Raw genomic sequence first — 13,488 nt, 5'->3', positions numbered from 1 at the left:
ACATTGGTCAACATTGGCTACTTCTACTCACGGCTTTCCATTTTTTTTTTTTTTTTTTTTTTTTGGTGGTACTGGGGATGGAACCCTTTTACCTCCGGGCTACACTCCAAGATCTATTTTTTATATTTTATTTGGAAACAGGGTCTCTTAAGCCAGCGCGGCTGGCTTCGAACCTGCGCGAACCTCCCATCTCCGCCTCCCAAGCGCGGGGATTACAAGCGTGCGCCACCACACCTGGCATTCCATCTTTTATGCATCATGAAAATGAAAGTCTCACAGGGTAATCCCAAACTCTAAAATAATCAACTTTCTTCTCAGGTGCCTCTGACTGTGCTTGACTCTCGTTGTTGGGGTTGGACTGGATTGCTCACAGGATCCATGGAAATGGGCTCACACTGCCTCTCCCCAGTGCTCTCCTTCACAGCGTCCCATCAGACAGTGTGTTTAATACCAGTATGTGTGCCCTGAGACTCTGACCCAGTAGATCTTCGATAAAGTGCTTGACTTTTTAAAGAGCTTCACAAGGGATCCTGATGCACAGAAAATCTGAGTCACTGTTTTAATAAATTTGATTAAGTTGAATAATGTTAATAGAAGTACAAATATCCATTCTTTCACATTCAAACTTTCTCAACCTCTCTCTCAACAGATTCATGTGCCTATAAAACGTGCTCTGTGTTCTCACTGTAGTAATGATAAGGCAAACCTCTGCCACTCTTATTCATATCTGAACATCTCTGAAGTGACTGCAACCAATATTTTATATTTCCCCACCATTTCTTCATGAAAACTCTGTGATCTTGCTTCTGCCCATGCTACATTGCTCTTTTTCATAATATTTCATAGCCAAAGAGTCATATATCCACACCAGCTATGTTCCAACTAATATTCTTGTAACTACAAAATAGCAGTGAAAAATGTAGACAGAACCCCCTGTGGCACTTACATTATGATGAAGCAAGAAAATTAGACCCAGAAAAATTACACAGAACATTAAGAAACAGTGTTGTGGAAAAATAGAACTGGGTTTAGTGGATCATATTTGCTGGAAATGGAAGAAGCTGAAATGTTTAATAGGATGGTCTGGGCTGGCCTTAGACATCTGCACAAATTCTTAAAAGATATGGATAAATATTGTGTCAACTCAAATAGATTGCAAGCACATTGCAAATGGAGACTCTGTTCTTTTGTGAATTGTTAGCACCTGAAACAGGGTCTAAAACACAACAGAGTACTGCTGTGGTGCACTAAAATAATAAACTTTACTAGGCACCATTGTATTAGTATGGCAGATAATACTGTCAGCCATAATTAGTATCACTTTTGTTTTGATATGTTTCACAGAGATGTAGCTTTGGAGGTTCATTTTACAGACTGGTAGGAGTCTATCATGGGGTATAGAAGACAGACAGACAGACAGACAGACACACACACACACACCATTAGAGATTCATGACCAACAAATTGATCTCCTTGTGAAGGAGGCACTCTAGGAGAGCAGGGCTGGATGCAGCCTGTCGATGCTCGGTCCCCCCTCCCTGGAGTTTATCAGTGATACTGAACTCTTCACGCTTAGTTGCCAGAAAGTCATTACCCATTTATTCTCAGCTTTACATCTCCATTCTGGAAGAATTATGCTTAAAGTCTGTCTGCCTCCATTACAATTAATGTGTATAACCACTAGAATTGTATAGATTTAGAAGCAAATCGTATTAACAAGATAATCCCCAATCTGGTGGAAAAGCAGAGTGGGTGCCTCAAGTCTTCGTCCCACATCTTCATGTCTCTAGTTTCTCAGGGTTGTAGGAAATCCTCCTTCTCTCAAAGATCAACCAAACATATTTGCTTCAGAATTAAGCATACGGATAAGAAAAATATCTGTTGTAATCTCTACTATGATGGAGGAAGCCGGGATTTAGTTTAAATTCCATGGGCACCATAATTGGGAGAATTGACTCTTCTCCACTGTTCGGGATAGCAACAAATTAAGAAATCACATTTTTGTTAATACTGCTCTTGAGACCACCAATACCCTGAGGTCAGCAGTTTCCCTTTTTGGAAATTACAGTTGAGCACTGTCTAATCATAAGTGGCAAATTTTCATTACAATCTTTACAATCAATTAACATATATATTTATACATTAGTGTTACTCAAGTGTCTTCAAGATGATTATAGAAGCTGTATCAAGATGGGCATGGTGGCACACACTTGTAATCTCAGTACTTGGGAGGGTGAGACAGGAGGATCACAGGTTCATAGCCAGCCTCAGCAATTTAGTGAGACTCTCAGTGACCTAGTAAGACCCTTTTTCAAATAAAAAAATAAAAAAATAGGGTTGGGGATATAGCTCAGAGGAAAAATTTTCCTGGGTTCAATCCCCAGAACTACAAAAATAAGATAAATAATAAATAAAAGTTGCATCAAACTATCCTTAAAAACAAGCTACCATAAACTATAATATAACTCTACTATTAAGAATATCTTTTGATATTAAATGCTTTTTCACTTCTAAAAGACTAGTGTTAGCCTTTGCATTCTTTTAAGATAAAGTTTATTGAAATATATTACATATATACCATAAAATTTATCCTTCAAAAGTATATAATCCATTGGTCTTGAGTATATTTGTAACTATTACCTGTATCTATTTTTTTTTTTTTGGTGGTACTGGGGTTCCTGGAAGCCCTACTACCTCCGGGCTACACTCCCAGACCTATTTTTACATTTTTATTTGGAAACAGGGTCTCCTAAGCCAGCACGCACGGCTGGCTTGGAACCTGCGCGATCCTCCTGTCTCTGCCTCCCAAGCGTGGGGATTACAAGCGTGCGCCACCACGCCCGGCTTGTATCTAATTTTAGAACATGTTTATCACTCAAAAAGAAACCTTATTTTCATTAACAGTCTCTCTCCATATTCCCTGCCCAGGTCCAGCAACCACCAATCTATTTTCTGTCTGTATGGATTTGCCTATTTGGGACATTTCGTATAAACGAGTTTATATATGATAGGTGGTCTTTTGTGTCTAGCTTCTTTCACTTAGCATAATGTTTGCAAGGTTCATCCATGCTGTAGCATGTTTCAGTATGTCATTCCTTTTTATGGCTAAATAATACTATACTGCACAGAAATATCACATTTTAGCAGAGTGTGGTAGCGCATGCATGTAATCCCAGTATTTGGGGAGGCTGAGACAGGAGGATCATGGGTTTGTGGCCAGCCTAAGCAAATTGTGAGACTCTCCACAACTTAGTGAGACCCTGTTTCAAAATAAAGAATAATTGGTTGAGATGTTAAATGGTCGACAAGTACTGTGGATGTGAATGTGGGAGGTAATGTTAATCATTTGTAATTGGTCACAAGGCCTAATTTGCAGTAACTCTTGCTGTTTTATTTAACAATGCCTTGTTGCTTTGTATGCATTAATGTTTGGGTGTAAAGATTGTGTGTCTATCCAACAGGGAGCCACAGTATTTAAATTGACCAACCTAATGTTACAACTACTTCAAGGTGGCCAAATGTAAACTAAAAGCCTTAATGAAAGTGGTGCAATTTTGTATAAAAATAAAGAAAGAAAGAATAAAAAAACAATAGGCCTGGAGGTGTACCTCGGAGATAGAATGAATGTCCCTGGTTTCGATCCCCAATTCCGCAAAAAAATAAAAAATAAAAAAATAAAAATCACATTTTGTTTGTCCATTTATCAGTTGATATTTTGGTGTTTCTAGTTTTTGGCTATTAAGAATAACACCTCAGTGAGACCCCTGATCCTCATATCCCAGCCTCCCAAGTAGTGAGATTACAAGTGTGCATCACCATGCCCAGCCTGCTTTGGTATTTTAAGACAGAAATTATTAAGTTCTCTTACAGTAGAAAATATTAGTGCTTAATAAGGATGTTTTCAGTTTAGTGATTTATGATTAAAATATGCCTTTTATCTCTGAGTACATATACACAACTTATATTAAAAATTCTAAACCATATTTTAAAAAAACATCAGTTTACAATTTTAGTATTCCTAAAATGAAGTGTATTTGTAGTTGTAAAGTTGTTTAAGAAAAGAGAAATATACTTCATAAAACTGAAGAAGGAGTTTCTTCTTTGATATAAGAAATCAAAATCTTAAACACTGGCAAAGAACTTGGTGGTCCAAAGAACTAATGTTATTTGAGAAAATTATAGTTAAAATCATTTTTATATTCTTAATGTAGATAGGGGACAGTGGGACTTCAGTTTGAAAAACACTGTCAAATTCTTTCAGTTCTTCTACCTTTAACTCAGACATAATGTAAACTGCAGTTATAGGACACAAAATAACCTTCCCTGCAAGGTGAACATTCTCTTCTCTAGCCTAGCTGAATCTATTTTAAGAATCCATTTGGTAATCATTTCCCCAAGTTTCAAAGGACAAAAGTAGCATATTAAATTGTAAAGCTCACACCTGGGGTACTAGAAAAGTAATAGCCATTATGTGATGGCTTTCATCTTTAAAAGCCTGGTTTTGCTTCAAGAATGGTTTTGATAAAATGGAAGACGTATGCTTTCCCACCCATCTGGTAATTTGACTGGTTATACTTGCATAGTACAATACAAAAGGCAGGATCTCTGGGAAAAAAGAGCAAAGTTTTATAGCTTTTACTTTTTATTACCAATACACAAAGTACATAAAACATATTATTACTCTTTGACCTCTTTGCTTCTATCCTCAGATGCTTTAAATAGCAAAGGAAAGGTAAGGCAACAAAATAAATGCTACCTGCTATACTGAAGGCTGACATTTCAACATTTTACTTGCAGAGTCAACTATAAAAGTGTAACTATCAAAAGAAAGAAAATAATGATCACTTAAGTACCCCTTATTTCCTGAATATTTTCCCTAGAGAAAAAGTAAATGTGAGCCCTGTATAGTTGCAAGAAAGGGTTACTTTCTTCTTTTCATAAACTTCTTTGCTTCTTTCAGAAGCTCCTCCACGTCTTCCCCCTCTTGGTCTTCTTTTCCTGGTTCCCAGTCAGAATCCTCATCTGTCGGCTCATATTCTTCATCCTCATCATCTATAAAGTCATCGTTTTCATTGAGTTGCCCAACATCATCATCTTCATCTAAAACGCTTCCCCCTGACAAATAAAATATGGGTACACAGCACATCAATCACCGCTCACCTGGGATTGCAGATGTCTCACTGTAAAATTTCCTTCTGCATCAAGAGGAATTAATCTTATTAATACATAGCTTACCACTACACAGTTCTAGAAAGGACATTAAAATGGCCATCTGCCATTATTCTAGCTTGCCCCACCATAAGATTCCTGTGACTAAAATAGCATGGGCATACACGCATGTGTGTGTGTGCTAATGAGGACTGAACCCAGAGGCTTGTGCATGACTAGAAGCACCTTACCACTGAGCTGCATCCCCAGCCCCTTTTGAACATTGAGACGAGATCTAGCTAAGTTGCCCCAGGCTGGTCTCAAACCTGTGATCTTCCTATCTCAAACTCTCAGGTAGGTGGGGATAAAGGTGTGTGCCACTTTGCTTGGCTTAAGATATTCTTACAGTTCATGTTTCAGTATGATTGCTATGGTAATAGCCACTAGAATTTAAAGATTTTCTAAATAATATAATAAAAAATTCTTCTGTCTCCAAATTCATTTAGTCCTATTCAAATCTGTTTTATATTCTTTCCACATTAGTCAGTAAAAAGAAAGTATGCAGTGAGGGACTAAAGGGTGATGTGGAACCTTCAAGAAACAACTAGGAAGATTTCACCTGAAGTCTTCTCATTGGCAGAGGACAGTCCCTAATGAACAGAGAGTGTGTAGGTTAAAAATATTGAAGTCTACAGGACAGCTCAAGAAAGTCCTGCCATATTTTAACTCTCCTCAGATTGTTCTAATTCCTGTTCACCTCACCTGGACAAGAACTCTGAGATCTTGGATCTCAGACTGTTATAGGGGAAGGTCTCTTGTCAGACTCCCCAACTTATATAGGAACCTAGAGTTTTTGTTTTGTTTTCTTATATGCCCAAAAAGGCTATCAAATGGAGACTCTGATTTTCTGGGATTGGCTAGGCTTCCAGGGGAAAGTAGCTTCAGGCTTGTTTACTTCTCTAGATTCTTGACTTTTATTTACTTTTGCTTTTAATAATATCATTTTAAATGTTTTGGTAAGCTTTAAAAATATAATTTCTAAATTTTTATATATGTTTTGGTAGAAATCTTCATAAAATATTTACATACAATATATAGATATAACTTAAAGAAAAGCCAAGTAATTTCATGGGGAAAAATAAAAATTACGATAAAAGTAGTAATATATCTGTCATTTAACTCCAAAAGCCCATTTAATATCACTATTTATTCCAGAGAATATTTGAGATAGCTTATATTAATACTATTACTGATAATTTAATAACAAATGCAAATGAAGAAACAACAACATAAAAACCAGTATATACAAATGTCAACCTCAATTTGTGTGTGTGTGTGTGTGTGTGTGTGTGTGTGTGTGTGTGTGTGTTTTCCTGGGGATTCTGCCAAGGGGCATTCTCCTTTGAGCTACACACCTCAACCCAATTCTTTTCTTTAAATGGGGTTTTGCTAATTTGCTGAGGGCATCACTAAGTTGCTGAGGTTGTCCTTGAACCTGTGATCCTTCCAAGTACCAGGATTACAGGCATACACCAACAGGCCTGGCTAATTTACACAATTCTTTTTTAGCATAACATAGAAAGCATACCAGTTTCTTAAGGGAAATCCTGTATAATATGTATACAGGGAAATACCTCCTGGTGAACATCTTGAGGGAATGTTTTATGTCTAGCTAATCTCAATTTTTTTAAATGACAAAATACATTTAAGAAATACATGGGACTGCAAGATGGTTGGAAGCTGAGGAAGGGAGTAAGGAAGAAGAAGGTCTATCTTATTCTTATCTGTTTTTCTCTTAGAAGTACCTCCTGTATAAACCCTTGTGTGTAAGATGTGAATGCACATTACCACATAGTATGTGCCAATGATATTACAATAAATTGCTTCCTTGCATTTTAAGAAAGTATCTTAGGGGATTAAAAAAAAAGATAATGTAGAGCTGAAACAACTTTAAGTTCTTCTCCCACTTCACTGGCTGCTCCTTCTTCATCTCCTTGGCTGGGTCTTCCGTGTCTTACCAATCTCTACATTTAGAGTAACCCATATTTTAGGCTGGGACTTCTCTCCTAACCCACTGCTGAGATGAGTCCATTCAGTCTTCTAAATAGCCAAGTTTATATCTTGAGCCCGGGCCCATTACCCTGAATTCCAGACTCATTCATCTGACTGCCCATGTGTGATCTGGATTTGGATGGGTAACAGGCACCTGGAACATGACAGTCCCAGAATGCGACTCTGACTCCTCTAACCTCCCAACATTCTAGCTGGAGTTATCTGAATGCCCTCACTAAAAACCCAACCCCAATATGTCCAGAGACCTTACTGGCTCTGCCTTCAAAGTATGCCCTTACTTTTCACTAAGTCTACTCATATATTATCACCTTCTTCCTGGATGCAAAGTCTTCTTTTAACTGGCTTTGCTTCTAATCTAATATATTCTCCTCAAAGAATCCAGAAACCTTCCAATAGTTTTCTCTCACTCAGAATAAAATCTGAGGCCCTGACTTGTAGATCTTGGCTTCCAAGACCCTACAAGGAGCCCACAGCTAGCTTTTCTAATCTCCTGCTGTGCCACTCTGACTACTCTCTTTATTCCACTTCTGCCCGCCCTTTGCTGCTCCTAGAACAACCCAACCATGATTGCCATTAGGGCTTTGAAGTTTGCTGTTCCCATTACCTGGGATCTGCCCTCTTTCAGGCCTTTGTTATAATATCAAAATAGCAGAGAGTTATTTTTTTACCATCTTATTTGAAACTGCACACCCCCACATGCTTGCCATTTTGGTTGTACTCTCACACAGATTTACTGTTCTTAACATGGACTTTAAGCCTCAATGACCCCTGGAAATCTTTAGCAAGTTACTGAGCAGGCTCATTTGCTGAGGCAGTAAAGCCTATTAGCCAGAAGAATGTGTTTCCTCAAAAATCATTCTATTCCACTCATCATTCACATCTGATTTTGTGTTTACATATTCATGTTCCTTCAATAGGAAGTCCAGAGTCTTAGCAAACCATGTGTAACAGAACTCATTGGAACCAGTTGGCAATTTTTTTTCTACTTTATTTCACAGAAGCAGGTACTTTGTGCTTCAAATGAAAGAGCAAAGTCATGGTGTGGGGGCACAGGCAGCTCTGAATTCAGTTCTGTGCCCTTTGCTAGGGCTGTCACATAGATACTCCTAAATAAAGTTTTGTTCTGTTTTGTTGTACTAGAAATTAAACCCAGGGACATTCTACCTCTGAGCTACACTCCTACCCCTATTTTTTTTTTACTTGGAGACAGGGTCTCACTAAGTTGTTGAGGGTCTCACTAAGTTGCTGAGGCTGGTCTCAAACCTGCTATTCTGTCCCAGCCTCCCAAGTACTGAGATGACAGGTGTGCACCACTATGGTTTGTTATTCTTATTTGTTTATTCATCTTTCTTACTCAACAAGAGAAAGAGAACTAAACTAGGGAGAGGTGTCCAGTAGCTACATCATAAATAAGGCCACAAAAATGAACCAGTCAATGAACAATTTAATGGATTTCTTCAATCTATAAAGAAAATGATTAAATGGTCTCAAAGATCCTTTATAACTCCAAAATTAAAAAAATAGGGCCAATGTAAAAATCTTCACTTTCTCTTCAAATCAATGAAGTAATAAGAAATGTGAAAATAGACTGACAGAAAGCTTGACTACTTGGAGGCAGAATAAGAGAAATAGGCTGTCATTTATTTTTAAAAACTGATGGGTAACACAACTACAGTGATTACAAAAAATAACTTTTAGAGAAAGTAATAAACTCAACACAGTTAGAACATTATTAATTATATTTTGGTATTAGGATATGATAAGCTCTGAATTTTCTACTTTTTTTTTTTTTTTGGTGGTGGTACTGGGGTTCTTGGAAGCCCGTCTACCTCTGGGCTACACTCCCAGACCTATTTTATATTTTTATTTGGAAACAAGGTCTCTTAAGCCAGCGAGGCTGGCTTTGAACCTGCGCGATCCTCCTGTCTCCACCTCCCAGGCACACGGGGATTACAAGCGTGCGCCACCACACCCGGCTGAATTTTCTACTTTTGCAGATGAACTTACATTATCAGAAAAACAATTCAAAAATTTGTACCCAATGTTTCTTTACAGTTCAAAATTTTACTATCAAATTTTTCATGGACCAATCTACTAGTATGTATTCATATTTTGGAAAAGCAGTTTGTATATTTCTGATCTACTTTATTATAATATTATAAGCAAAGTTTATTTCTTTTTATAAATCAGTATACCAGGCTTTCTTATATTTTTTTAACTTTCCCCAAACTAAGCAGTTTATAGAATTTCATTTAAGTTGGACTAACTTTCCTTAGTAGTTTTCTTTCTAGTTTTTTTTTTTGTTGTTGTTGTTTTTAATTTCTGGGGTGGGAGAGGAGGCATATATACACAAACATGTGTGTATACCATTCTAGAATTATATAAGTACTAAAGTAGTGAGCCATAGAACATGCTATATTTTCAATCATGAATTGTACCAATTGCCAGAAGAATATATACTACATAAGAACAAAGGCCAGAGAATGACTCCAATGATCAGATGATAAAACACTGATGATAGTTTCTTTTAAATGCTGTCAACAGGGTAGGTAGCTAAGAAAGTATAGAACATATTTTTTCCTGGCACTGACTACTCTTCCACTCATTATCTTGTGCCAAAACTACAGCACTCTGAAAATGTATGGAAAATTAGTGAAATCTTTAACCAATCAGATATTCAAGAAACTTAAGCAGTCAAACCTACAAAAAAAGCAATGCTCTATGTAAGCTGTTTGGGGAATAGAAACACTTCATTGACTAAAGTGAATCAGTAGTGTTTCAAATCATAAATTAAATAGTAAACATTTAATGTGATTATCTTATTTTGGCACTATATTAAATCTTGTATGTAGTTATGATATTCCACCCCAAATTTAACATTTAATTTTAAATAATGAAGCAAAACTCTGCCTAGTTCTTCCTCCTAATCTCGCTTATGTGTAAATGTCATCTCTAGTCTCCTGATAATTACATCATAATCCATAATTTTATTTCCTTTACTTCATCCCAGAGACCATCCCACAGCCCATAAGTTGGAAAATCCTATTGATTCTTCCTCCAAAATCTCCCTTGTATCCAATTCCACCTTTCCACTCTCATGGTGGCCAACCTAGTTTTGGCCCCCTTAGTCAACTACCTAACTGGTCTCCAGAAGCCTTCCCTGGCTCTCATTCAGACTGTTCTTCATCACTAGCCTCATTTTCATAAAATACTGGTTTATAATTATTTGCCAAAACACTTATATCTTTGGTTTGGTCTCTGAGAGCTTCTATAATCTGATATCAATATGCCACATTGTTATCATTCACAGTAACTATAAATGATAGACTCTCAGCATCAGTTAAACTGATCCTAACATAGTATCTACTAATATACAAGCCAGGGACACAGCAAACTGATGATAGTAACATAGTAAACTGATATGTAACTATGAAGGACAGAGTCTCTCGCATCAGTTAAACTGACGGGCGCGCTAACTCTAAGCGCATCCTGTTTTCAGTGTCCTTGACTAGTCTATTATTCACTTTGTCTGGGATGTCCTGTATTCACTCACTACAAAGCCTATGAAACAAAGAAAGATGACTGAAATCTTGCCACTTAAAGACCAACTAAGTTTCCATATGAGTTTACCCTGATCAAGCCTATCAGTGAGTGTGCTTTTCTTTCCTCCAAGATTTCACAGCACCTCACCTGACTTTCCAGTACGATAAAATGCTTTTTTAAAACAGTTAATTGTTCTAAAGTATATTCTTTATTTAGAACATACTTCCATAATAAACCCAAGAAACTTTTCAAAGAAAAATTTAAACTATGCTATATGATGCATATTGATAACTTTTAGGCAACTAGACCCAATTTCTATAAAGATATACAAATGGCCTTTCATGAAACAATGCTACAACTTGTCAATAAAATATAGTTTTCATCAAATGTTATTACACTATTGCTGGAAAAGAAGCTACTTTATCCGCCACAAATGCTACATCATTGGATACAGCCCAGTCAAGAAAGTATAACATACAAACTCCAGAATCTGTGGCTGAAGTTAATGGAGTCTCTCTATACATCTGGAGGAGGAAAGTGTTATAGACAGTGAGTGGCATCTCTTACTGTGAAATTACTTCATCACTCATCACTTTGTCACAAGTTGCTTTTGCACACCCACATGCAAGCCCACATGGTACATGTTTTATTCTCTCACTTGGTGGGTAGAAATATTGTTTACTGAACTGGTTATCTGCATCACATAAATACATTACACAGAAGCCAAACTCTGTTCAAGGAAAAAATATTAGAGTTCCAAAACAAGGCAAATGGATTGATGTAGAAAGAATAGATGGACATTTGCTATTTGTCTCCTCTCCTCCATCCCCAACGTTTCCATTTCTAATGGAATTCCTGTAGTGCTGAAGAAGGTGACTCTACCCTGGCTGAAACTAATCAGTTTTAAAGGTAAAGTCAGTAATAAGAATGCACCTCATATTTTCCTAGGAATTATGAGAGGCAACGTTGTTCATTCTCACTCTCCAAATATGCAAACATAGACGCTTAAGTCTCAGCTGAATAAGGCTTCATTTAGTCCTTTAGGTGGAAGAGAATACCTCAGAATGATAATACTCCTCTAAAGACAGAATGATTTGAGTACTTAGGGATGTAATTAACATTATCAATGAGCTTAAACAGTAAATCTTGCCTAAATCCATTCCTAACTCTAGACTTTTCAGTTACAGAAGTCATTGAGTTACATTATTATTTAGGCCACTTTAAATTTACTTACAAACAAAAAAATTCTAGATACAAGAAAACGTTTATATTGTTGGACAATGATTCAGGAAAATAATTGTTCTATAAAAGGCTCACAATGTCTTAACCTAAGAAAAATGATTAAAATCAATAATTCAAAAAATTCACACAAGCAAAATAAATTATTTATAATAACTAGAAACCATATCTAAGTTTAAGGGGAGGAACATTCAAAGATTTCATTTTGAGTTTTCTGAAGTTATATTACTTACCTGGAAGTGTACTATGTCTATACTCTATCTTGTGCTGGGGATTTTTTCTGAAAAAAAGAAAGCAAAAATAAAATCTGGTTTTCCATTTACTAAAAATTAATACTATTTAAACTAAACTAAATGATAAAAATAGTTTACAAGTAATACTAGACCCTAATAGGTCTCTTATTAAAAGCCATTTGCTTTTTAATGCTAGTACTTTCTGAGTGCCCAGGCACGTTTCAATATGCAAAGACAGAATAGTGAACAAGATAATGTCATACTATACTCTAGAAAGACAAAGATGAGACCAAAAAACACAAAATATAATGTTTCAAAGGTATATTGTATTTCTAAAAAGTCATATGCCATACACACAAAAACATGATGTAAAATAGTGTATAATACAACACAAATATCAAATGTGTACATGTACATTTATATATCTATACACACATATAATGTCTAGAAAGTCTAAGGCTGTCCTTGAATCTCCAAAAGAATAGTAATAATTTTTTATGAGAAAACAGGAGTCAATTTTGTTGAGATATTTGTATAATATTCTGAAGTAAAAAGAGTTTACTATTAAAAATAGTACTAAAATCATAGTAGTTAAACTATTACTTAAACATCTTTTTATTACATGTACTTATGATCCATCTCCTTTATAATTTTATTAGTTAAGCAAATGTTGGGTGGCCTACATATATCTAAGACATTCTCCAGATAATGAAAACTGGTGCCAGAAGAAAAAATCTAAAGCAACTGCCTCATCATGACCCACCTGACTGGCAGCCCTTCTTTAAGAGAAGACAATGGAGGACTGACATAAACTAGCAATAAATATGTGCCGAGGTATACAACAATCTAATATACTGGTGTCTAACACATGATGGAATGTCACTCATTTATTAATTCAGCAAGTACTGGCTGAATCTATCACTATATTTTGGCTCTAAGCTGGCACTGAGGCTAATTAACAAGATACACATTCTTAAGACAGAGTTCAGGGGCTGCAGAGAGACAGACATTAGATCATAAGCATTCTCTTAACTGAAAAACAAGAACAACTTCTGCAAAGATAGAAAATACCCCTTATCATGTTTTTTAGAAAACAAGACTTAGGCCTTCTATTTCTCAGACTAAATAACCCTTGTTATTCTTTTTTTGTTTTGTTTTCAGTTCAGCAAATAAGGTAACTTAAAAAAAACTATATAACTTGGTTTATATATGGATTTATTTTTTGTAAGCCCTCCCACTCAACTTTATATTT

At 36.1% G+C, this 13,488-nt stretch overlaps 1 protein-coding gene across 1 annotated transcript in view; it reads right to left on the bottom strand.

Annotated features, from left to right (window-relative positions):
• Positions 1-4,921: 4,921 nt before the first annotated feature.
• The window catches only part of APLF (aprataxin and PNKP like factor), a gene marked incomplete at both ends in the record, with an annotated part of 86,795 nt that continues 78,228 nt past the window's right edge, over positions 4,922-13,488 (bottom strand). The window contains 2 exons of the mRNA XM_080711941.1: positions 4,922-5,100; positions 12,237-12,283. Of these exons, the coding sequence (XP_080568067.1) occupies positions 4,922-5,100; positions 12,237-12,283 (226 nt within the window). The remainder of the gene's footprint in view (positions 5,101-12,236; positions 12,284-13,488) is intronic.

Source organism: Muscardinus avellanarius (genome assembly GCF_963383645.1).
Source record: "Muscardinus avellanarius genome assembly, chromosome: 15".
NCBI classification, from domain to species: Eukaryota; Metazoa; Chordata; class Mammalia; order Rodentia; family Gliridae; genus Muscardinus; species Muscardinus avellanarius.
The sequence above is the reverse complement of the archived record's forward strand: the minus strand, read 5'-3'. Positions and strand labels throughout refer to the sequence as shown.